At 34.7% G+C, this 27,783-nt stretch overlaps 1 protein-coding gene across 1 annotated transcript; it reads right to left on the bottom strand.

The window, feature by feature from the left end:
• Positions 1 to 324: 324 nt before the first annotated feature.
• On the bottom strand, positions 325 to 27,633 carry LOC139689468 (uncharacterized). Its single transcript, XM_071586605.1, has 7 exons — positions 26,984 to 27,633; positions 25,406 to 25,682; positions 25,113 to 25,213; positions 23,499 to 23,641; positions 10,598 to 10,859; positions 8,179 to 8,474; positions 325 to 4,502 (listed from the first exon to the last, which is right to left on the bottom strand). Exons 1-7 carry the CDS (start codon positions 27,026 to 27,028, stop codon positions 4,157 to 4,159), a joined length of 1,470 nt encoding a protein of 489 aa, XP_071442706.1. The 5' UTR covers positions 27,029 to 27,633; the 3' UTR covers positions 325 to 4,156.
• Between the last annotated feature and the right edge of the window lie 150 nt (positions 27,634 to 27,783).

Genomic DNA, 27,783 nt, shown 5'->3' with positions numbered 1-27,783 from the left:
CCTGGAATACCTGATGGCAAGATGGAAATGACTGGGTGATGATCCTAGATTCAGATGGATCAACATATTCTAATAAAAAATTTCAATTTGAAAAGGTGATATCGATGCCTAAGGTAAATATCTTTACCAATAGAAGATTCCATACAGGAAGATTTTTGTTTCCAACTACCCTCACGCAGTGATGTCCAATCAATAAGCACAGGTACACTTATGACTGAGCAATACGTCTTCCATAAAGTATCTAAAAGGCATGGATTAATTTTTAATAAGTACTCCCAAGCATATTCATACAGGTAGATAGGGTACAAATGAAATGACTGGCCGTAACATGTATGGGAGTAATTTATTTATATAATAATGATACATACCCTAAATATAAAGCTCTTTTGTGGAGATACCCTCAACTCTTCACCCCATCAATATTTTATTTGCCAATACTGCAAGAAATGTCAGCTCACGTATAACATAGCTGTTCTAATGAATCACATATTGTGCTTTATTTAAATTTGCTATGATGTTTAAAAAAGGTACAATATAACTGGATCTAACATTAAAATAGGAAAACTAAAATATATTAACACTAAAGTTAAGATATCTACCTGCTTTAATAAAATGAATTATGGATAGTGTGCCATGAAATTCAACTTATACAGTCATTCAAGATTAAATATGTACTCTTTTTATGAAGCTATACAGCCTAACAACATGTACATTAATTAGTAAGGATATAATTTGAATTAAATTCATCCACTGACTAAATAACACAAAATAATCACAACAACTTCTACCCCTTAAATTTATTTTTGAGATTGATAATAACATTAGTCCTTAAAAACCATTAGAATAACCTGAAGGAAAAAGCAAATAGGCATTACATCAAGTTGAAAAAACAATGAAAGGAATTTGATTCTGTAGTCCTTTCTGAATTTCTGCTTACACGCTTTCCCACAGTAATAGAACATTTTTATAGTTTTTTTACGGCAAATAACATTATTTCCTAAAATAACTTATGTGAATTTGAATGACAATCATTAAAATCATCAAAATTGATGTAATAGTAGTCCAAAAATCCAATGATATTATATTGGTTCTGAAAATACTTAGATTAAGCATATAATAGTGAACTGGCAAAGTTTTATTAATCCATATTGTACATATTTTCATTACCTATGTATACATATCACACCTGATCCCAATAAAATGTAATAGCAATGATAAGTTACAAGCTTTTTGCGCAAGGTAATTTTCGTCATGTGTTCACCTTTGTTTTGACCTCATCGACATAACTTGATAACAAGTGGTGAATTTTAAAAATCTTTAAGCTGTACAGTAGGCCCTCCTATATCTGCAAATAAAAGATACCACCACCTTTTTATCACTTGGAAATATATGCCAGAAAGACTTCTGAAAGATTTTATCGCACAAAAAATTTCTTAGATTTTCAACAAACAAACTTTCAATGGAAATTGTAAGGGGTAATTGCTTATGATAAAACTCTGATTGGTTTATTGGAATGATAAATATGAGTAATGACCAACAAGACATGCCATCAGTAAAATACTTCCATTTATAGAATAATACACCAGCAGATTGATGTGCATGTGTATTCAATTACCCTTTCCAGGGCTGTTCCTATGTACAATAGCTGATAGTTAGCATTAATGAGATGCAGAAGAAATTTTGAGAATTTTCATTCTCAATTATTGCAGTAATTCAAATCAATAAAAATTTACCATTTACTCTTTCAGAATTAAAGGGTTGAGTGTTTGATAGCTACCTTGACTTTTTTGAACACTCGTGAGACATTTTTAATATTTGACTCATTAAATTTTATTTTACCAAGAGTAAAAACAAAGAAATAAAACAAATATCCTTACCTATTTCTTGAAGATAATATGTATGCAATTTGTAAGTAATGGACTATTAATATAACTTTAAAGAATTCATGTTTGCCACTCATAAGCAAATGGCTAATTGAAATTCATCATTGATGACATCATTTATACAAATCATGTCAACTATTTAGGCACATTGAAAGCTAAAGAAAATTTGCATACTAATTTGGCTAAGAATCCTATTTTTTTTAGAGAAATCAGCACAAAATGTTGTGAATTTTCTTTCCCTCTTCTTACCGAGGTCATGTGATAGGTCAGACATAATTGTCATGAATCACAATGGCAATTCAAAGGAATATTAGATTTAGATGTATTCTTAGGTGCCTGTGTTTATTTCTCCATAATATAATCGCTGAAACTCAGGTTAATGACACAATTATATAGGGTGGTCCACTGTATCAGCATTTTACTGAGCAGTCATTCCATTTTCATTCACCAGATGTTGGTTATTATCAAATGAATCTTGAGTGCAAAAAACTTGAACACCTATTCATGAGTAGGTTTGAAGAGATGAAATATTAAAACAAATATGATCCCATCGTTTTGTGCATAAGTTTTCAAACCATTGTTGATCCCATAGCCAATAAAATCCTCCTCATTCACTTTTATTTAGAAATTGGACTGCTCACAGCTATTAGGTATTTGATGAGTTATACTGAAAGTGGTGTTTGGGTAATATTGCAGGGTTTAGGTGTTTTTAAAGGAATGAACAAATATTTTAGATGTGTTCACAAAAACATCTGATTAAACAATAAAACCTAAAGATGTTACCATCAATACATAGATACAAACATGTACCTATTTGGTAAATATTCAGTATATGATTAACATATTAGATTACAGCCAAATTCTCATATCCAGCCTCTCTGGGGTCTAAGTAAGGTCATCTAATTTAATTGTGGAGGTGAGTGACCTATAGACTTTAATTATTGAAATTGTGCATAATGCTGTTAGCTTTTAAATGTTAAGGTTTAAATAAATGATGTTCTCATTTTATTAATTCTCTCACTGCAGTTGATACTTGCGATCTGATTATTCCAACTCCTTGCATAATGCATAAATCATGAGGTTGGATACAAGGAACAATGCTGCACTTATCAATTATTAAATTAGATACCTAAATGTTTTCTTGACACACAGGCAGAGAAACCCCTTTCTATATTATATCATCATTATTTTTTGGGAATCCTATATGTAGTTTAGAAAATACATTCTGAAATAGCTTTCAAGACCTGAATGATAAGTAAAATACAACTCCATATACTAATATATTTTGGGCAAAGGTATACCTTATGAAGCTAAATTAACTAGTACACAAAACCAAAAATACCAGAATGTGCATAAATTAACGAATACAGATTGCTTGTCAGTACAATTTCATGAACCGAATTGTAAAAAAAATGATCCAATGAGTTGGCTTTCTTAGTTTTATATTCATTAGGGAAGCTTTGTGCATAATTGGCAATACTCATTTTCCCTACTGACATATCTTTAAATTTGTACTGTAAGAAATACAAATTCACTCCCAAAAATTACAACAAACGTCACAGATATGTTTAGTGGTAATATGATATCACTAGAGTTTCTCTTACTTTTTGTATGCAACAAAAATTTGAACAGTTTGCTGTGAGGTAATATGGCTGAAAATAAACATTTGAATTTTTAACACTATTAAAATAATGGAAGTTTAACTTATAATCAAAGTTCATAGTGGGTACATGTCAGATATTTGAACATTCACAATAATTGGATTATAGCTTTTGAGCTAAAATTTGTACAAAGAGTAAATATTTTGAAAACATATATTATCATATGCATAAAATTGAGAAATATCAAAGTAGCCTTAGAGCATAGTTAGTTAGGAAATTAAGTGATTAGTTAATCATCACTTTTGAATGATTTGGTATCGACAGCACTATCACACTTGAGGAACATATCCCACAAAACAATTACAGAGTGTATGCAAATTTATTATACTAGCTAACCAAAATATTCCCCCTTAAGATTAGAAATGATTTTAAAATGAACAGTGGAATTACACCATTGTCAGATTAACAGAATAAAAACATTAGGCAACAGTGAATGAAGTACAACGGACAACAATATAAATTTTTTATGCATCAAACAACTTATTGGTGGACTACTTGCTTCAGAAATGCAGTGGTGAGGGAGGTGGGCAAGGTGATATCAGGAGCAACCAATCATTTGGAACCTGATAATGAAAAAATATAAATGTGGAGGTTGAATTTCCTAATGGCACCTTACTGCTTGCTTCCATCTCTATCTCTTCCTCGCCCCCTATACTTCCTGTCACTGCCATTGTGATCCTCTCCACCTCTACCGCCTCCCTTCTGCTCTCTTCTGTAGTGGCCATTACCATGCTGTGGCATGCCAGTATGAAGGCTCCCATTGTTATTGTGGAAGTGACGGTGTCGATTTGTATTTTGGAATGGTGGGAAAACATGATGCTGCTGGTTGTGATGGTGATGTGGGGGATTAGGATTCCCCAGAGCTGGAAGGGACTGAGGAACAGCCCGCCCGACAACCTCTGTGTTTTTATCCAGATGACCACCATTACAGCTGCTTTGATGGGGCACAAAATCCATCCTACAATTAAAACCATAGTTAAAGACAAGATATGTGCATCAGGTGATTTTGTTCTAACTACACTTAGCAAGTACCCCCTCAAACAATACAAATGTATTTCACCAGTGCAATGTGACCACAATGCCAGGAGTTTCATCAAACACTTTGTAGTTGCTAGGCAAGATTACACACGCATATGTTAAACTGAAGAACTTAGGTTCGGTATGAAATAGATTCTCTCATTAAACATAATCAGTATCACTACTTAATATCCTATGATCACTTATTTTCTTTCCTGAAACTCCATTTTCAGCTTCAAACATTCTTGTTTTAACAAGCTCAGTAAAAGATATGCTACAAGCTGAATAGTAAGCATACAATTAATTATTTTACAGTTTAAGTAACATTCAGTTTGCGCCATGGGTATGCTCCTGGAAAATATGACGTGAAATCAAATAATTTAAGTTAAAAGAAATATTGATTATGGTTATTGTTTTATTATTGATAATTCACAGCACCAGTTCCTACCATTGAGATTTAATCCATGCCACAGCTTTTCACAACAATGCAATTATTCTTTTTGTTGATTCAGCAACAGTAATGAATTTATTTCCTTTTTAAAATGAATTAATTTGTGAAATACACTCTGGCACAATTCATCTGGGACAAACTAGCAGGAAATTCAAAGTTGGTTCTAAGCGATATCTGTGCCTTTTACATTCACAACCTAACAAGCCTCATTTCACCAAGCAACTCATTGTCTCTGGATACTGGAGTAATTCCCTCACCACCCTTCTATTATATTTTACAAAGGGCAAGATGATGGACAGGTTGAAACAATTAGAGATCCTCCTATACATAGGAAATTTTAAATTAGTCAATGAAAATCTCTTCTCACGCAAACCCTTAGATATTGCACCCTTTCCTCTTCTACTCCCTCTGGCTTTCAACAGCCACCATCCCCAAAGCAGGTTATCTCCCATCCCAATAACCACATAAGAGCCCACCCCCTTATATATATATATATATATATATATATATATATATATACACACATTCAAACACGAAATCCCGCCAATCGGATATATATATATATAAAGGTTGAACAGCTTTTTCTTGAAAACGGGTACTTTTGTTTCATATTTGATTTCATGGGGAAGTTTATTGAATAACCTTAAGCCCATTGCTTTGGGCCCATGAGCAGTATTGTGTGTTCTGACAAATGGTTGGTGCAGGTCTTTGTATAATGACTATGGTAATTGTGGTTGGACTTGTACTGGGAAATTTTACTCTTTGCATGTAAGATGACATTAAATATATATATGCAAGGTACTGGTAATAAACCAAGTCTTTTGCAGAGAGGTTTACATGGTGTATCGCAAGGAGCATTGCTCATAATATGTATAATCCTCTTTAATGGCCAGATGCAGTGGATTTCTATTAGTCACCTCCAAATTTTCTGGGTATTTATGTACAATAAAATATCAGGACAATGAAAGTACCCAGTAAGAGGGGTTATCAATAAAGAATGATCAATTTGTTTAAAATAACATACCTTTACTCATCCTCCAAATTTTAAAGGTCCTTCTGAAAGTAATTTCCATTGGATGTAATACACTTGCCCCACCTTTTTTCCAATTTTCAAAAACATGACGGAAGTCATTTTTCATGGGTCCTTTGAAATTGCCTAAGTAGCCTTCATTACTACTTCGGATGATGCAAAAAGTTTCCCACAAAAGTGTTTCTTCACATTGGGTAACAGGATAAATTATAATGGGCCGAAGACTGAATTATAGGGAGGCCCAGGAACACACTTGAAATTGACTTTTGTAAGATAGTCTGGAATAACATTTGTGATGTGCGGCCGCCCATTACTGTGATGCGGCATCCAACCTCCTGCTTTGCTGCGTGGCATTTTAAGATTGATATGACCTCAGATAATTTTCAGTACATCCCTATTGTCTCCTTAATTTACAGCTGTGTGTCTGCTGGTATGACATACTGATACACCATTCCAGGAACAAAAAAAATGATTTAACCATAACTTTCCCACCAGAACCCATCACTTTAGCTTTTTTTAAGTGTTTGTGATGCCAGAGATTTTCATGCAGAGCTTTGCCATTTGCTATTAGGGTCAAAATGATAAAGCTAAGATTCAACTGCAGTGTTAACCTCAGAAACACACTCCTCATTTTTTGTGTAACATCAACTTAAACTGTGAACAAACTTGCACAAAAACATCCTGTTATTCAGGTATGAACATTCTCAAAACCCATTCCACACAAATATGTCTTACGTGGAATTTTCCTCTAACCAACATGTGAATAGCACCCAATGGATTTTCAATATTTCTGATACGGCAATATTAATGTTTACTTCTGAAGAGTTGTGACTGGAGCTCTGGATCCACCTTCTTTTTCAATTGATTATTTCCCTTCTTTAACAATTTTAAACCATATTATAGCTGTTTTACAGGGAATAACAGACTGTCCATTAGCCTACAGTGTCATTACAATGCTGATGATTTGTTCGGGCAACACCAATTTTCAATGCAACATAAAGCTATTTGCATGTAACCCTCATTGTTGCTTTAGGCAAATTGAACATGTTTCAACTTGTAACAATGGTCACTGATGCAACACTGGAGTTAAATCAATGAAACTTGTACCATGTACAATGCTACACATTAAGCCAACAATATAATATAAAACCCAAGTTTTCAATAATAGATTATGCAAATAAAAATATATGATCACTATTTATTGAACAGCTCTTATAAAATATTCAATACAACATTTTGTTGAAAGCAGATTTTATAACTGAGATTCAACAATCATTTCATCATGGGGAGATTGTAGAAGAATATTCTTCCCTGGTGAATGTTTTTATTATAATTAATTATCCAGAAGCTTTACTTGTACTTTTTCTATCATCATGCCAGTTTACCAGTGTTGGTGTCAAGTTATTGTCATCTCTGATTGAGACATTGAAGGAAAATGTAGAACTCCTCGTAAGTTAATATTTTTAATAAAATGGATATTGTTTCTATACCTGGGTGATGACCTTGCAATTCATAATCAAACCTTTTGTCAAGTTAAGAGAACAAATGGATGGAACAAGGTAAGCAAGTAGCAATGGTAGATATAAAGCATTCAATAATAAAATTAATCTATTTTATGAGGCGGTGCCATTATATATTAAATTAGAGAAAGAAATATGTACTTAAAATCACCTAAACTTTTGCTGTTTAAACTTTAGTATCTTGCCTTTCTAATGAAAACAAGGATTTATTGTAGGTACAAAAGTACATAAAATACGAGAATTTGATAAGTAGACAGTCTTTTGCCCTTAAATGGCATAAAAGCAGTGCAGCCATTAGCTTTATAAGGCAATGCATCAAGCTCACCCATGAGGCAGTCACATGCTTACATAATTTCTAAAAACAAATAACTTGAGTTATGAAAAACATATATTTGCATAAGCACAACTGCTGAATGGGTACAATAAATGTCATTCTACATAAATACAGTTTCAGGTAAAAGTTTCATTGGACCTGCCTCCTACGTCGTCAAAATTCTTATACAATATATGATGACAATGAAAAATGTATAGCACTGGCAGCAGAAGTAATCATTATTGTGCAAAAGAGAAAGCAATTTATTATTTGTGAAAATGAAGAGAGAATTCTTTTACTTACCCTCCTCCGCCTGTGGTGTTGACACGTTGATTGACATGTGGTTGGTGGCTGTGATGCCAATAACTTTGGGATTGCAGTGGAGGGAAGCGATGATTGATGGCATGGTTTCCACGTGCACTGACTCCATTTAGACCACCATCTCCTACACAGCCAACTAAACCAACTATCTGAGCTCCTGGGTCATTTGGAGGCAAGCGAACTATCCCCATTCCACTGACCATACCATCGCCTCTCCCACCCCTTCCTCCACATTGCCTACCCATGCCTTTGTTCAGTTGCATCCTCAAGCCTCCCAACTATGGAGAAGTTGTGAAAAACATTCCTTTAATTGTATCATTTTTGTAAATCTTGCGAATACTGACGATAGGTTAATGCTTTTTTATGCATTTCTTTATATTTCACAATTGAAATATGTATATAAGGCGTACTAAGAATTATCAGAAGTATGTTATAACTAAGTTGACTTATTTTGTATAAAGTAGTTTATAAATGAATATTTTAACTCTTACAAGAAAAGCAAAGCATAGCATTTTTGGTTTATGCAAGTCTTTCTTTGTATTAATTGAAATTGCAGGTATTACTATTGTAAACAACTGAACAACTCCTAATGGTCAGGTGCTCAATGCACAATATATCCTGATAATTGAACAAACTTTCTGCTGTGTGATGCCGTAATCTATTAAAGTGGAAGCAAAGCTATAAACCAAATCTCAAGATGAATTTTGTTTATAAGAAATACATGGTATGATCCACAAGTTCCTGGATTAATTTAATGGATTAGCACATGGTGTTCTAATCAGATGTTATATGAACCCTCGCTACTTGGCAGCGATAAGAAACTTCATTGTGAAAGGAGTGTGATTAGTTCTATGTCGTGGTATACAAAAATATTTTCAGAAGAGCTTGTGTGCTCTAAAATTATTGGTGTTTTGAATGTGTATGCAAGAAAAGTGACGGACTTGAGGGAGTGAAGGTGCATGAATTATTCATTCAAACTGAGTTACATCATTCCCAGAGTTGATGCAATTCTTAAATAAACCACTTTATTATCACAAATTGGGTGGAATATGATATTTGAATGGACCACTTTGTCACAAGATGGGAGATCTAGGTTGGAAACAAGGATTCTACATGTTCTCAGTGGCCCAAATAGCAAGCAAGATGAATAAAAATATAGAAAATATGTATTGTTGTTTAATGAATGATTTTAAATATCTAAAGCTTAACCAGTTCCATGTATAATTCATGTTAATATGTTTAGGGAAGAATTTTACAACATAAATATCCTGATATGTGGGGCATGAAAGAGTGTATTGCATCATGACAATGTGCTAACTTAGACTGAGGACTCTGTTGGAAAAAAACAGCAATGATCCCATAGCCTTTTCTACTCCTTCCCTTTTGTAACTTTTCCTTTTCGCCAAGATGAAAATTTTATTGAAAGAGTGGCATTTTGAATAAATTAAGGTGATTCAGATGCAGGAGACATTGACAATCTTCTCCAAATGGAGTTCTAATGGTACTTCCAGCAGTAGAAAAAGTACTGTAACTGTTGTATAACTCCAAAGGGAACTACATACATATTTGTAAAGGAAGTACAGTGATTATATCATAAGGAAAGTCTATTTTTTTTAATGGGTAAAGCCTGGGAAATTTTGGATCATACCATGTTTTGGAGCAAAAACATATTGCAGTATTCAAGAAAGCATTCAAGCAGTGCAGCTTTGAATATCTATACCATTGCTGCTCTTTGTGCATCTTAATTTGGTTGCTAATAGGTAACTAAAAGCAGCATGATGTAGCATTGGCAAACACCTCAGCAGGCATATTCTAGCTAATAATTACTCAAGAAAAAAACAACCAGTAAGCTTGCCTTTAGTCATGCATAACAACAGCTTTTTATAGGTCCATACTTCTCCTAGCCCATAGCACATGAACAAAATACTCAATTAACAGCTTATTTTAAGATTATAGACTGTGAACGCATGTTATATATTTTTAATTCACTTTAAAACAAGTTTTAAAATGGTTCTCATTTCCAAGTTACTGCCTTGATCATTTAGTAAAATTCTCTAAAATCAATTAAATACCTAGTACTCATTCTCTGAGAAAGAACATCTTGTGTTTTTATGAAAATATGGTGTGGAAGTGTAATCCAAAGCAAAAAGTAATTGGCTATTGTGCAGATGCATGATTGGAATATTGGGTCAACTTCATATGACCTATATGAAATTACATAAACTTCTGAAAAAAATGTATAATTCACTCAGAAAGAAATTTATCTGGATAATTTTTCCTGTGAACAGCTGTTGGTACCCATCTCTGCAGTCCAAGCAAAAGAATTAAAATCAAGCCTTTAGTAAAAAAGTAAACAAAATATATAGAAGAAAAATATCGGATTTAAATTACTAATCCACACCTCTCGTTTTTGGTCCTCATTTTCCCGTCGTAAATGGCGAACCATGCGTTCCGCTTCTTCCAGTTTCATAGTCAACAGTTCGGGATCTGGTAGATATCCCCCAAGTGGCAATGTCTGCTGAGGGGTTTCCATGGAGAATTCCGTTTGGCAACCAAAATCTACTTTTTGACTGTCTTTCACATTGAGCTCACACTCTTTGCTGGAATTCATCAAGTTCTTTTTGCCAAGAAGCTCCAAGGCGGCTTCCAACTCTTTGATCCGTCTAGAAATATTAGTTGTGAGCACAAATAAAAAAAATAGGTCATGATTTGACAGAAAATTATATGCACTTTCTACCTCCAATTCCAAGTATTGGTCACCACTTATTTAGTGCATGTTGTATTTCATTGTTTGAAGGATTATCTCTGGGATTTTAGAGGCATTAGTGGCTGAAACTAACATCAGCATGTCTAGCAGTACAACCTCTGTCCTGTACCTGCCAACTCAAGGCTTTGAAGGTTTAGACACAGCAGCACCCACCCCTAAAATACAATGTTTTGGCTGAATATCTTCTCTGGGATGGTCTGGTAAGAAGAGAAGGTAAAATAAAAGAGAGAAGAGATGGGAAAAATGACAAAAATATGAGAATTCAGAGAGGTGAAAAGGGAGATAAAGTAAACATGAACAAGTTAAGGTTCAGTCTGGATTAGCATTAACAATACTTCACATATAAACATAGTTCAATGAACTATGTTTGTTAAAAAGTTCAAATTTGTTCAAAGTACTGTGTACTTGATTAAATATTCTTTAGTTTTGTCTGAATATTGCATGTTTAAAAATGTTTACATTCAAGAAAAGGCTGTGTGGACACTTTCTGATGAGGGAGAAAGGTAAGAGCGCAAAGAATATGAAGAGCAAAGTATTTTGGATGAATTCAAATGCTCAATGAATTAATAAATGACAACTGGATTCCTCCTGAACAAAAATTGTGTCAAACTTACGTGAACATGGCTACAGCTTGGGGAAACTCAGAGTTGTCAATCTGGTGAGGGAAAGTCAGGGAATTATCAAGGAACTTCTGAGTCATTTAGAGTTGTCACTTAATGATCACAACTCACAGAGAGATTAGCACAATATTTTGTTTTTGTTTTTCTGGAATATTTGAAAATATTAACCTCACTTGTGAATGTGTACGTTTCTGATCAATTTTCTTCTTCTCCTATACATAGATAATCCAAAGTGCTATGCCCTGAACGTGATTCAAAAGTCCTTTCAATACATGAATTTCAAAGTTGTTAGTATTAATGTACCTTCAAGGCATCCTCTGCATTGTTTTAAGTTTTCATGCAAAATAGAATTATAAATGATTGATTAAAAAACTTTCATTATTTGCACAACTTCATTAACAGTCATTAAAATATAGTTTGATGATATAACAGTGGTTTCATAATTTAAAATGAAGGTTAACAAATATGAGCCTTCAATAATCAAAGGAACCCTGATTATTCAAAATTATTTCATGCGCTCATTCCTCCCCAAATAAATTCATTAAAATGAGTAATACATGTTGTTCTTATCAAAGGATTGACATATGGACTAATATTTTTCTGATTTTACCAATGATTGATTAATTGCTAGAACTTGGTATCATTGAAGGGGGCTTATCTTCCCAAGGTTATGATTCCCACATTTGAATACAATATAACACGAATTGATTCTTCAGATAAGACAATTCACTGTTGCATTGTGGGATTCCTCTTTTTGCTGTGATCATTACCTACTACATAAATATTCTGATTGATATTATAATATATTACCACTGACCAGAGGGCCCAATTTCGATTCCCAAACAAGCCTCTTTGGGCACCTGCAGCTCAAACCAAGCTATGTGATTTTTCAGGTACCAGATCTTCCTGGGAAACCATAACTGGCACAGGGAAAGGAACTGGCCCCCCTACCCTGTTGTGTGAATTTCACATGCCGTTGGGCTTAGTACTGGGTGAATTCTACCATCACTTACCTAACCAACCTTTGGGTTGATTACTGTTTATGGTTTTTTTAAAATTAAGATGTTTATTTAATTCAATAATTTTGTGCCCATTATATTTTTACACGATTCAGAACCTTAACCTGTTAATGAAGACATGGTTATTATTACTAATATGCAGTGAGGAGCAGTAGCTATTATCAGTATTAGCATTTATATTAAATAATAAATCAATTCATGAAAAAATTGCATTGCTATAAATAATTTTCTCTATGGAAGTAAAAATATTCACACCACTTATAGTAATTCTGTTGAATGTGAACTTCTACATAAATTTTGGTAGATTGAGTATGAATATATATTCTATCCTCCAACAAAAGAATGTCAACTAGTTCGCTATACTGGTGACCGCATAAAATACTGCAAAATTATTTTCCAACAAACAGGTAGAGATATAGATGGGAGAAGGGGAAGGAATCATGACTAATGCTTACAGATGAACCTTGCTTTCATGTATATATTGTTCATAATACGCTGTAAATAACCAATAAAGGAAAGAAATGTGTAACTGGGAATATTCATGAGGAATGAATTGTTTTCAGTAATAGAAATTATCAATAAAATTAATTAATTCAACAGATATTAGTAAAAATAATTTCACACAATTAACGCTGGCTAAAATGGATATAAATATGAGGATTTACATACCTATGCATTACTACCGCTAATGTATGTCATTAAAACACTCTTTATGACATCACATAAACAGATGTCAGTTTGTAAAACAATATATCCCGGAACCCCTTCATTAATTTGCATGCTGAGATCACAACTTGTTCAATCTACATATATATTCAAGTGTTTACCAAAATCATCACTTCCCAGAAATTCATACCATTAATTTTTAGATAACTTCATACAGATGAATATGGAAATAGCAGTTTCTCTGGGGCATTGTGAATGATCATTGGTAATGCATCTTCCCACTAATTACAAAGCAACATTGTTTCCAATTTTTCACCAGGCCCATATTTCCAGACTCACAAGGTTTGGGACAATACCACCACTTACCAAGGCACAGCACATGACATCTGCTATTTGTTTGTCATCCCAGACTTCAGACACTATCACCGTGAAAATAGATAGCATAAACCACACAATATCCCAGAATTTGCAAAAATAAAACAATATATATTATTTCAATATACACTATATTAGGTACAAGCATGATCAACCACAGGTTTTGATTGTATTCTGTAACATGTGTTTAAATTAGATCAAGCAAATAAAGAGTTTGGGACAATGGTGACATGTTTCTGAAAAATATTGGCATTACTGTCAACACAGCTTTATATGCCATACAGTATTTTGGATATGTCCCATGATTAACATAAGACAAAATTTGAGGGATATTTTTCATTAAGTCACCTATCTCAGCCACAATATACCATCGGAGAGTAATAAAAAGCCTTGGCAGCACATGTTAAGATTATATGTTTCAAATCCTGGAAACAAACAGAACAAATATGTAGGGACATAATTCTGTCTTTAAAAACCAGAACATGGAAAGACGTGGTATGATTCAAAATAAATATGAGAATCTTTGTCATATGAGATGGAAATGCCGCCACCTGATGGAATTCTGGCATTCAGTAAAGGAAATTATTCACAAGCCATATAAAATGGGTGTCTCTATACAGAGAATGGTGCTTTGCCAGTGGAAAAAAATAACTGAGAAATACATACAATCAATGCATAAAACAAGTTCCACTGTAGTTCTTACCTTTCACAGCCTATCAACATCATAGCATCCTTCCACTCTTTTTAAGTCATATTGGTCAGGTATCTTCCTTCCAGGTGGCTATTGTGATAAACATCATAATGGGATGCAGTAAATGAATAAGTAAATTAAACTAAATCGATCAGCCCATTATAAACATTAGTAAGAATTTTTATCCAGAAGAATTTCAAAGCCCATTGGATTCTGTGAAGTAAAGGTGGGCATTAGGGTTTGCAAGGCCCATACACTGATTAAGCCAAAGAATTCCTTAACGGTCAGGTGGTTAAAGGAATACAGAAGAGCTTAGATGGAAAATAAGGACTTATGAGCTGAAGAGATTTATGCAGGATCTGTTTGACAGTATTAATTTTGGACTACAAAAATGACATATTGCGAGAAGCAATGAAGGTCTTAATTTCACATGGGTGTGTGAGGGATTTCGACTGTGATAGTAAGAAGAGTTCATCAAATTGAAAAACTGCTGAATACTAAAAAGCATTATGCAATTTTTGTGTGTATTAACATTCACAAGTAACAGGCAAAATATGTAGGCCTGTACATTTTACTTAATATAAATGAAAATATAAACTAGCAACCATGTATTTTGAGGATGATTACTAGTAAACCCTATACCTTCCAAGATTATTTTATGTAATTCCCCATTTTTAGTCTTTTCACAATCTACAACAATAGTACATACAGCTGACACTAAAGTTTCAGGCAAATCTATGTCAAGAAGGGGTAGAGAGAATGAACATGTGAAGGATAAGATAGAGGGGCTGAAAACAAGTTTTAAATGGGAGAACCGAAGCAAATATTTAGAAAAAATGTGTACACACAAATAAGGATGTCAGGGAAATGGAAATGCTCTTCCTCTTGTATAAAACAGAATAAAATAGTGATTTTTTATCTTAGTGATACCTCAAGTGGGCAACAGTGATGATTACTCATCCAACTTCTTGAAACATTTCAGTTGGCAGTGGCTATATAATATTTCCATACAAGCCAACCCTTGCAAAACAACCCTCTGAAGCTGAAGTCTCAAAAGATTATTGAGGATGATGAGCTTTTGCAGGAGCAAGACATACACATGTATGCATAGAGAATTGGGGATAATGGTACACAATAATGATATTCCACTGATTTTCCTTACCCAAGATCCTCTGCTAGTTCGTAATTGATAAGCAAGTGTACACACTGAGAACAGGTCCTTCCATTGCTTAGGATATAGATACTATTCAGAAGAAACCTGTCACAAATTCATTGGAAGACACAATTGGATTTTTCAATTGAAACTATAAGAACAGTGAATAGGAAAAGGAACAGAAAACCATGATTTACAGACAAAATGATTAAAAACATAGATGAGAGAAGGAAATGGTAGAATGTAAACATAGATTTGGGTAGAAGGAAGTATAAAATGCTAAAAATGAACAGAAGTGGGGAAACAAAAAGCAAAAGAAATATGATGGAAGATCCAGTGCGAGGATATAGAAATTTTACAAAGGAAGGGTGAAGTTAGTGCACTATACAGGAGGGCGAAAGCACTGGCTTACATGATGGTGAGATAGATGAGGCATTGGAATCAAATAAGACCATGTGGGTACACAAAATTTCAATGGGACTTCTTAAGGGTTTTGGAAAATGTGGGGGTAAGAGTTTTTATGGAATAATTTGAAGCATTTTTGAAAGAGGAATTTGGTAGGAGATTTTATCAAATCAGTCTTATGGGGGTCAAAAAGAAAATTTGCACTTCTGCAAAAAGGAAGTTTGAAAAAAAGAAACTTTGCACTTCTACATACTTTAAGTGAAGTGCAAAGTTTCTTTTTTACCCTCATCATGAAGAAATTCCATAAAGTTAAGCCTGAAACTGTTATGTAGATCTTTGTTAGTTCCAATCCCAAAAAAGGGAAGCACAGCCCTGTCTAAGGAGTACAGAACAGTAAGTTTAATGTCCCATTCAGCTAAATTGATTCTCAGGATTATCAATAAGAGGACTGAGAGGAGGACAAATGATTACTTAAGAGGATGATAAGTATGGGGTTAAGGAAGAGAGGAGGCAGGTAATATGCCATAGCAGTGATGCAGTCACTAATTTAGAGGGACATAGTCGTCAGGAGGCTGACCAAACTTTAATTTGGAGCATGGTATAATACCGTGTGGAGACATGGTCACTGAAGCAGGATGATTGGCATAGATTGGAGGCTTTTGAAATGTGGGTGTGGAGAAGGATGGAAAAGGTAAAATGGACTGAAAGGAAAACAAAAAAGGAAGTGCTGGGCATTATAGGAGAGGAAAGAGGATTATTGTGAGATAATCAAAGGAGGCAGTAAAGATGGGCACAGAGCATTTTGATTGGGAGTAGGATGTTGAATGTGATAAGAGGGGAGAACATTAGGCAAACTAGGAAGGGCTAGGAACAGAATAAGTATTTTGGACAGGATAACAAGAGGAAGGAAGTATGTGAAATTGAAGAGGGACTATTGTGGCTTTGGATTAAGAAAGGCAAGGGAAATTATCGCTGCACTAATGTGTAGGTCTATCCAAACCCTACCTTAACCAGTATAATACCAAATAATAATATAACAGAACTGATAAAGATACATAAGAGTGAATTGCATCCTCAGGTAAATGACATGAAACAGTAGTAAGTTCCTACTATTTTCCTATTTCTTCTTAATATGTCTTTTATTTGTCCACATCCCAATAGGTCTCATGCGAAATAGGGATGTTAATTTTTTATGTCAGCTAAATTACCTGATGATATTAGGAAATATAGTTCTTCTTTTCATAATAGTAGTAGTAGTTTTTAGGGGAGGCGACCGACAGCTAAGGTCATTTGCGCCATAGGGGATGGACAGGAAAGGATGAAGGGTGGAGAGAAACCCGGCGTCGGCATTAGCCTACTCTTTATGAAAGGCGCCAAGGGGTCCGCAGTTTAACGTCCCATCCGACGGACAGCGTACTCACTCAAAGTGCCCTCCACAAGACACCTCAAGTAGGGATCGAGATACCTCTGAAAAATATTCAACACCGCCGGGATTTGAACCCGCGCCCTCAGGGTGGGAAGCCAGTACGTTAGCTCCCGCACCATCTCGATCCCCGATCTCGATTTTTTTTGGGGGTTCGAGATGGTGCAGGGGCTAACGTACTGGCTTCCCACCCTGAGGGCGCGGGTTCAAATCCCGGCGGTGTTGAATATTTTTCAGAGGTATCTCGATCCCTACTTGAGGTGCATTGTGGAGGGCACTTTGAGTGAGTACGACGTCCGTCGGATGGGACGTTAAGCTGCGGACCCCTTGGCGCCTTTCGTAAAGAGTAGGCTAATGCCGACGCCGGGTTTCTCTCCACCCTTCATCCTTTCCTATCCATCCCCTATGGCGCAAATGACCTTAGCTGTCGGTCGCCTCCCCTAAAAACTACTACTAGTTCTTCTTTTAATCAAATAACTATTTTTACTATTTCAGTAAAAAATAGATAATAGTATAATTAGCAATAAAATATGTTTATATAATCTTGGATGATGGAGTGATCTATGATACAGATTTTTAATAATTTTCTATCAAGTACATAGTGTGGCTAATAAGAGCAATTGGCTAAGGATGATTATGATGGGCCCCAGGTTATACTCTATGTACTTCTGAGTATCACCAGCTAAAACTAAGCTGGGTGAAACTTTCTGGGATACCATAGGCAATGTGGGTAAAGAAACTGGCTCATCGATCCTGAACATGTGAATTGCAACCTATGGGTTTATTACCAGGTGAGCTCAACTCCCTTTTTTTAAAACTAATCTTTGGGATAAAAGCTGTAGTTTTTTGGGTTACACACATAATTCATAGTTTAGTTGTTTATACTTTCCTCAACATCTCCTGAATATTTTTACTCGTTAAATTATTACCATTGACCACTTTGTATCATCTCTTTTTCCAGCAAACAAAGAACACAATACAAAGGAATCATCAGGAAAGTGAATAGGTGATCATTAATCTATTGATGGGGAAGATTTTTTTATGATATAACCAATATTTGTCTCAGGATTTTACCAATGTATCGTAGTTAAAACTAATTTTTACAGGGTTACTGAGTCATTTTTTACAGTTAACATGACATACTTGGAAGGGAAGTAGAGCAGTAGCAATTCTTATGCTGGTCAAACATTGAGTGCTTTAATATGATGGTATGCTGAAAAGTACTGCACATATGCTTGTAGACCACAAATAAAAGTAAATAGCAAGATAGGACAAAAAGCACATTAAGGACAATTCTAAGGTTTCAAAATCAGATATTTATTTTTCAACATAGTCACCATTAACGCTAACACATTTCTCCCAATGTGTAAAGAGTTTTTTTCATTCCGTCATTGAAAAACTCTTCCTACTTTTCTCGAATCCAGGACTTGACAGCTGTCTTCACTTCATTGTCCGAGATGTAATGATGACCCTTGAAGTGTCTCTTGAGTTGAGGAAAAAAAATAAAAATAATCGCAAGGTGCAAGATCAGGGGAATAAGGAGGGTGTGGAATCAGTTCAAATTTCAGGTTTCACAGAGCCTCTCCAGTTACACGTGAGGAGTGTGAACAAGCGTTGTCATGTTGCAAGATTATTCGCACCAGTCTACCTTTAATACAACAAACTCAACCAATATGGTTTACATACCCTTTTGAGTGATTTGCCAGTCATTTTGAATCAAGTCTTTGATGAGTTTGTGATGTTTATCATCTGTGGCAGTGATCGGATGTTCGTTGCATGTTCCATCAACAATTATGGCTTTTCCAGGCTAGCAACCACAAAACTTTACTACCCATCAAATTACAGTAGACCTATCAACAGCATCATTACCATAAACAGAATTCAAATGATGATGAATCTCAGTGGAAGTCACTTTTTCAGCAGTAGAAATTCGATAACAGCACACTGTTTAACTCACATTGACATAGCACTGAACACGTCTCCATACTTCCGCTTCTCAAAATACACTGGATGATTGAAACGACCTCAAACCTGTGCATGCATATTGAGGGGGAATGTTACTTCCACATGCCACCAGGAGTGCTTCTGAAGGTTATTTTGTTTGTGGTCTACAAGCATGCGTGCATTAGTTTTCAGCCTACCCTCGTATGTTACTTGCAAGACCATCAAAGAGAAAATGAAGCAATGGCCAAGCTTCTTGACATTGAAAAATAATGTTGATTTGGAAAAGGTAAAAGAGATAGCAAAAGATATAATGCTTCTGTTGGATGATAAGGAAAGCAATAGAAATTATGAAGGTAACTAATTAAATCCATGGTAAATACATTAGTTATGCAGTTCAAATAATTAACTGTTTAAGGGAAAACAGTAGATAATAGTCACATACTGGACAGAACATATAAAATAACCAATTATTTCACCCTTGGCTTAATGCTATATATTTGATTAAATTAGTAAACCACACTTCACTTGAATCATTTATCAGTCACCAGCTGCCTCGCCATATTCTCCTTCATCTTGTCAACCAACTATTGGGAGGACTGGTCTTTTGCTTCAGGTTCGTAGCTGTAGACCCTTGACTCATCTCCAGTAAAGAACATTTTAGAAAACCTGGGTCATCAACTGCCGCTTGGAGCCAGTCCCCTGCAACTGCAGCACAAAATTCTCAACATTGACAAGATAAAAAAAGAATGTGATGAGGCAGCTGATGATCTCTCCAGAATATGACTTGGCTAATTGTTTTGAAAAGTGGAAGAGGTGCTGGGATATGCGCAGGAGGTATCAAGGGGAGTACTTTGAAGGAAAATGAAGCCTAATGGTTCCAGGTAAGCTATTTTCCTCAAAATATTGTAAGGTTTGATCCTTTGCAGACAGACCTCATACATGTATGTGGAATAAATCTGGCAAACTCAGCATCACTACCACTCCATGAAAGGTTTAAATTAAATATGTATCGACAATGCATTAATTGAATATTCTTTTCAAAAATTTTCTCATTTAACCTTCAACTGGACAACTGAGAAATTAAGAATTTTTTAATGATTGTTGCAACAGGTGGTAAATGAAAAGCCATGAGTTCCAAGTTCTTCCTGGCAAAAATTATATGGTTTTTTCAAGTTTTATAAGAAAGGGTTGAAAATCAAATCTGAAAAAGTTGGGAAAATCAAATATGAAAAATTTGGGAAAATAAAAATGTTTGACCGCAGCATACTATGGATGCACACACAAAATGTGCGAGGAAAGTCGAATAACCATCTATCCTGACAGGCATGGCCTTCATACCAAAATGGTATTGCAATGTTTAATCAGTATCCTTTTTTTAAAACCCTTAGGCACCCCACACCCAACCCTCTCACCAATTTGATTGCTTATATCACTTATGCCACCTCATTTCACTGCTATCTTTAGTCACTCCCATCAACTCCCAGGGGGTAGTAGTGGTAATTATTATGGGAAGCGACCAACAGGTGAAGTCATTTGCACCATTGTGTATTGAGGGTGGTAATTTGGCAGAGATAGGATTTTCAGGTATTTGGGAAACGTAAGGAGAGATCAAATTGAGTGGTTTCAGGGGTGATATGATGGAATTTGATCATTATAAAGAAAAGATTTTGATTTTAATGTTTAAATTATAAGTTTAATAGTAAGACTGGATTTTGATGTATTACATCATCTTCAGGTTGAAAAGACCTGAAGATGTTGTAATACTCTAAATTCCAGTCGTACTACTAAACTTATCCAGTGGAAAATTGTTACTATCTTTTCTTTATTTAGTAAGGAGAGCTGTCATGCATCTACATTAGCCTACTCTTAATGAAAGGTGTCAAGGGGTCCACAATTTTGATGTTCCATCTTTTGGATGTCATACTCCACTTGAAGTGCTATTCAGAAAGCACTCAAAGTTGGGATCAGGACACCATTGAAAAATTCCTGCCACCACCAGAATTTAAATCCAGACCTTTCAGGTGGGAAGCCAGTACACTAGTCACCATGCCAACCCATCACCACCACCACCTAAGCATCTAGAGTAGGAGCTCATTCAGTAATTATCTAAGACTAAAATTGGACAATTCCAAAAGTTTCTATAGTTTACGGATAACCAAACCAGCTCTGTCCAAATTTTAATTAACAGACAAAATTCAACAAGCCACCAATTCATTTTTACTCCTTACTCTCTTCCTCACAACGCTTCCTATTCTTCCCCTATCCATTTTCCTTTCCTTTTTCCACCCCATTAGATAGCTGTTAAATGCTCACTTAAATAGTATCACTTGGATGATAAGGGAAGGAAGATTATGATAAAACTTCATTTTCATATTTCATTACCATGCACTTTCCAATTATCGTATGAATTATGAGTGGATGGCCTTGGGAAGGCAAGAAGATTTTGATAAAACTTTATTTATTAGAACAGCATTTATTGCATTTTACAATACAATCAAATGCTTAATACCCATGGTGCATATGCATATTACATGAAGGTACTGGTGGATAATTGAACATTTGAGTTGATGAAATGAATACAATTGCTCAGCTTTTATGATTACATTTTCAGAGATACTTTATGTATCCATTACATGTATACTATAGTAAAGTACACACATGTGTGTTTGGTTTTTTCCTTCATGATTTCATTGATTCAATGATATTATGATGGTTGCCACTTTATTTACCCCTGTGAAAAATTCATGATAGTTAAAATTATCGTTATTTGATTACTTTCTCCCAAGCCTCATCGTAATTATAATATGCATTATTATTATTGTGCAGAAAAATTAAAATGTAAATATGGATGTAATACCATTGGTCACAACAATTATGTCAATTCCATTTCCTTACCTTTTGATGGCATATAAAAGTAGATTATTTATCATAAACCATTGCACAACATTGACAGATAAACCAATCAGAAAAAAGGTCATCTGATCTGAGTTGTATCTCAGGCTAAAAAATGGCGATAGGTTTAGGGCAAAAAGCCTTATGATGCTATCCACCAGCAAATAATGATCAATGGAGAATGCTGTAGATAGGGAGTATGTAACTCCATGGCTTTCACAGACAGTGGGAATTGGTTTCCATGAGATGGTCTTTCAGAAGTCCCAATAATCTCAGCCACTATACTCCCCTACTAAGACCCCTTGCCTCCCAGATATATAATAAATCAAGATCACAGATTTCCCCTACTCTAAGAGATTCACTGCTGATAACTTATATCTATCTATGCACTAATTCCTGATGACCTCATGAACAATTAAGTCAATGTTTTTCAAATACTTTTTTACAGCTGAATTAGGTGCCTGCTTCTCTTATGATTGACCATTTCTGAAGGTAATTACAGTAAAATTGCACAAATACCATTTTAAAAAGTGTATGTAGTCATTTGCTTAGGCAATACCAATATGGAGCAATGTTGTAAAGGACTTGTCATTGTGCAATCATACCTTCATAAGACACATGAGTAAATTTTATGAGTGAGCAGGTGAACCTTTTCCAATGCATTGATGCTATGAGCCGCTGGCATTGAAAAAGGGGAAGGAAAGGATGTGGATAGAAGGAAAGGGAGTCTCTAGTTGAGAGCAATGGATAATCTACCCATTAGAAAACTGGATGCCAGATGTTTGGTAAGTGCTCAACTGTAAGTAATTTTATATTATATATATTTACATATTTTTCTAGAGGCATTGAGTATTGAATTGTTGCTTTGAGAAATGAACCCCAAGGAGAGGAAGATTGGATGAAATAAGCAAACTTTGCTATGTAACTGAGAAAGCCTATATCATGTCCTGAATTTGTCACATGCATTGTTAGTGCTTCATCGACCACGAAGTGCTCAGATCCTCTCCTATACCCTTAGGGGTTAGGTAGTAGAAGAGACAACATAGCCTTAATCTCGCCCCAAAATAAAGACGAATATCAATCCATTTATACGTGCACTGGTTCAAGGTTGCTATTCTGTTGATAGAGATGCCACTTGTCATATTTTGCATGGATACCAACACAGAAAGCCAAGATATGTTGAGTTAATGTTGGTCATAACTGTATGTGATTTGTCATTTACACAGTTGAAATTTCTATCCCTAAGAGCTGTACAATATCATATTTCATGTATACTTATTGATGTTTTAATATTTTAATATTAAGATGAAAACGTGGATAAGAATTATGACTAATGGCTCTATTTACCTTTTATGATCAAGATCCTTGGCAGTAAGTAGTGACCTCTGGTTTTGAGCTTCTTCTAGGGCAGCTCTCAGCTCACCTGTTTCACGTTCAAGTATCTCAACCCTCAAAGGTTTTACATTTACTTGCTTTGGAGGAATCACCACCTATTGGTAATTATACCAAATATTTAATACTTCACAAAATGGTAATTAATCATTACCTGAGCTATCAATCCAATGATGCCACAATCATGAACAGCAATCAAATTGCAACATTCATTGGCTCACTGAGAATAAGTGAATGTAGATTTTCAGCACATAAAGTTAACCTTTCACATTTACATGTGACATTTCATTAGTTTAGGAAAGTTTATACAGGCTTGTGACATACACAAGGCTGTTTTTATATAGAATTAAAAAATAGAGGATACTAATGTTACAGTCCAAAGCAAGTAGATTGCAGAGCATATTTTCAGAGGTAAATATGACTTGCTGAAGCTAAGTGTTCTGAAATAGACAAATGAAAACCCAAATTTCTATTTTTTTCCACAAGCATAACATTATTGTGAACTCTATAAGAACATCAGATTTTAAAGTATTCAATGCACCAAAGAGTCCAGCTTACAACTGAATGCACGCTGACTTAGAAGTGTTGATTTTTAATATGTAAAATTCTGTAAAAACTCCCACATAGAAAATTATGTAAAAACTGGTTACACCCAATAGATAGGGGCCTTCATAGTTTTGAACCATTTGAAATATTTGCATAATAAAAGAATATATGAATCCCTGGGGACTGGTAAACCTGGAGGATCTTCTTTTTGTCAACCCACAAATTCCAAGAAAAACTCAACTCAGAAATTCTGAAGAAATTTCTCCTTCCCTACCTCCGGTTTATGGCCCAAACAAATGACACCATTTAGATCTCAACAAACTTCACTAAATCCTCCTCCTCCCTCTCCTGCCCCTTAATACTTTTCCTTCCATCACTCTCCAGATTTCTTCTTTAGGCAATTTATATAGAGTTCAAGTTATATTGCTCCTCTGAAATATTTTCTTTGCAATTATACACACATATAGTTGTTTCTGGCTCTTTAAAAGTGCCACTGTATTTTATATTGTATCATGACAGTATGAATTCACATGCAATAATCTGTTTTGGATAAAAGGTAATTCTTTATAATATGCTAAATGTCACTGATTCTTGGATGACTAATTATGAAAATGTGAATGATTGTAATTACTCTTTAAGATGCTATTGTAATTTTATTTTCATACTGTTAATGAATATTTGATCCAAAGCTCTTAAATATACTCATCCACCAACAACAAATAGGTATTGCAAGTTGGTGCATATCTAGAGGGCCCCAAGATACATTGTCAGCCAAAGTATTGAACATATCTAGCAAAACAAACTAAATTCTAAAAAAAATAATGCAATTGCTACACATTCTTATTCAGAGTTTAAGCTTTCATAAATATAAATGTCGGTGATCACATCACACTCTTTCTATTTTTGCTCAGTAATGGTAGCATTGCATTGTTTTGGAGTTCTGATCATATCTAAGTAGGTATGTGGCTAATAGCATCTATGTAGTGGGTTGAGTAACTCAATGGGATTGCTTTATTGGCATACCTTAGGCTTGGTGTCATCTTCTGGAGATGGAGGAAAACTCTGAAGAAGTGATATTGGGGCATTGTTAGCGCCATTATTAATTATTAATTGAAACTGTAGCTCTGAAATACATAAACAAGATAATCAGAAAAATGTGTAGAACTATTAGGCATGCTTTCTAATGACAAAAATAAAAAGCATATATAGCTATACAGGATAGCATACAGAAATCCTGTTAGAGAAAATAATTATTTTACACTATATAATTCAAAAAGTGTAAATGAATAGATGAATGATTATAACACAAAATGTACCTCTATTCTTAAGGCGCAATGACTCAATTTCTAGGTGCAAACTTGACAGCATCTGCTGATGTTGCTCCTGAAGGAAACGCATGTTCTGTTCCAACTGAATCACTCTCTGCGATGCATCAACAGACAGAATGCCATGAGAAGGCTGTGGCATGTGAGGGGGGATGTTGAAGGTCACCATTGGTGTTTCTGCAGAGCTTTCTTGATTTCCTGATGGACTTTTGCAAGATCCTTTTAGGTTGTTTTGGGAGTTATCATTTCCCCCACTTCCTCTCCTTCCCTGTATCAAAAATATCAAATTTAATACCTCTCCAGACATTCAACACTATTCTGGTCTCGCAAAAAATGTTGATTAAGATGAATTGTCCAATTGGTGTATTGGTGCTTTCACCAACAAAAATAATTCTATTGTTCAGGAATTTGAATGATAAATTTTTTGCCATTTACACTTGATTCTTTTCACCAATTTGTGTACACATTAATCCCATTCTCATTAATTGAATTTTATGTTTAATTTATAAACTATTGGGTACCAGCAAGCCATTTTCCAGGCACATTGTTTAAGATAAATGATATGTCCTCAACATATGTATTTATAAGCCGTAGAATATAGATTTATTTTTCAAAGATTAGTTAATGGGAGCATTGACACATTTTTCACAAAGCTCAAGACTTGAAGATGTCAGCTATTTTAGGTGTGGATGTTAAAATGTTAATCTGGTGTGAATGCTGGTGCATGAAATACATTGTATGAATTGAAATCCTGTTATTAGATGACAAGCCCACGGGCAGTGATATATGGTCATACTGTTTGTAAGTGGCTTTTTGACCGGATGCATGTTGTAAAGAAAACAAAGACTTGGCAGAAAAGGAATTATTTTTTCATGAAATTCCTATTTATTTAAGTTAATATAAAAATTCATTCTCATCAAAGATTTTAATAAATTATGAAACAAAACCATACTAGTACTAAAGGTACTTTTTATATAATATAGCTAAATATTATATTAGGTAAATCATTAGCAAACAATCCTGGAAGATCCAAGTGGTCATGAGGAAACACTTTAGATCTCCAAATTTTATGATCATTCATTTCTTTATTTAATTTGGTATGATTGCTTTGGGGTTATGGTATTCAAATGAAAATATTCCTTTCCTTTTGTTTGAGTCCTTTGGCGAACAAGACAGACCAGCCTGTCATCATGTCCATCATACCAGAGAAAGTATAGTCCACACTTCGTGGAGAGATGAGGTTAACAAAAATCTGCGTAAAATACTGTATATTTCTAAGTCACTAGAGCAATATTTAATGCAAAGCCATAGATGTGCCGGCAAGCATGTGTGTATTTCATTTATACTATTACAAGGAACCTTTACCAGATAGTAACCTTGGATTAAGAATTTAGTAAGAAATGAAATAAAAAAGATAATTTTTGATTTGATTTCTGCTTTCATAAGAATTTGACAGAGACATATTAGCTGTCATGCTCATTAATTTGCCTTATAATAATAATTTATCATGTTTTAACAATATTTAGGGCATGTACTGTGGGTGTTAACTGTGTGAATATTTCAACTTACATGGGTAAAAGGCACCGGTATTTTAATAAGGACTTGTGAGGCCATGGCGCTCTGGGATACTTTGAAAGGTGGCAGGTCCGCTTTGTAGAGTTCTCTGGGTTACAGATGATGATTAAAACTAACAACAATTATGTGGCAGATAATTACTGAAGGAAGCACTCCCTTTCCTTACCTACTGATTATACCTATTGTTTACATACATGTTTCAAATTCTGTAGTGCAGCTACTAAGCAAAGAATAATATCAAAAATGCAATACCATCACAATAACATAATAAAAATAAAGCTTTGGTCACTAAACACTTTCCTGTCAGTCATAAGGTTTTGACCTTAGATGAATTAGGTATAACGAAACTCCAGCATACATAGATGAGAAGACTGCTAACAAATAATTTTGGATCTGGGCGATTACTATAAGAATAACTTGTTCATTTTGCCACCATACTTTGTTTTTAAGCTAAGGATTGCACTTGATCACTCTACTCATATAGCACATCTCACGTTATCCTTTAAGAATAATATTGCATGGTGGGCTTTTATTGCACAAATCAACATTTAACGAAACTAAATAAACATATCTAATTGGAAAGCCAGAGCTGCACTCCCTAAAAGTGAGGAATTGAGTATTGATTATTAGGTGAGGCAGCAATAAAATGGCGCACCGTTAGATGGCAGTAGTGTCTCAGAAACTTTCGGGCTGGGTTTCCCATCCGTTCAACTCGAGGGGTGCTTCAGATTTGGGATACTTGTGTGCATCCAATAACTCGCAAATGTTCCTAGTAACAGTAACATGCGTTTATA

Source organism: Hetaerina americana, unplaced genomic scaffold (assembly GCF_022747635.1).
Source record: "Hetaerina americana unplaced genomic scaffold, ioHetAmer1.1.p SCAF_24, whole genome shotgun sequence".
NCBI classification, from domain to species: domain Eukaryota; kingdom Metazoa; phylum Arthropoda; class Insecta; order Odonata; family Calopterygidae; genus Hetaerina; species Hetaerina americana.
This window is presented reverse-complemented; position numbering and strand designations above follow the sequence as displayed.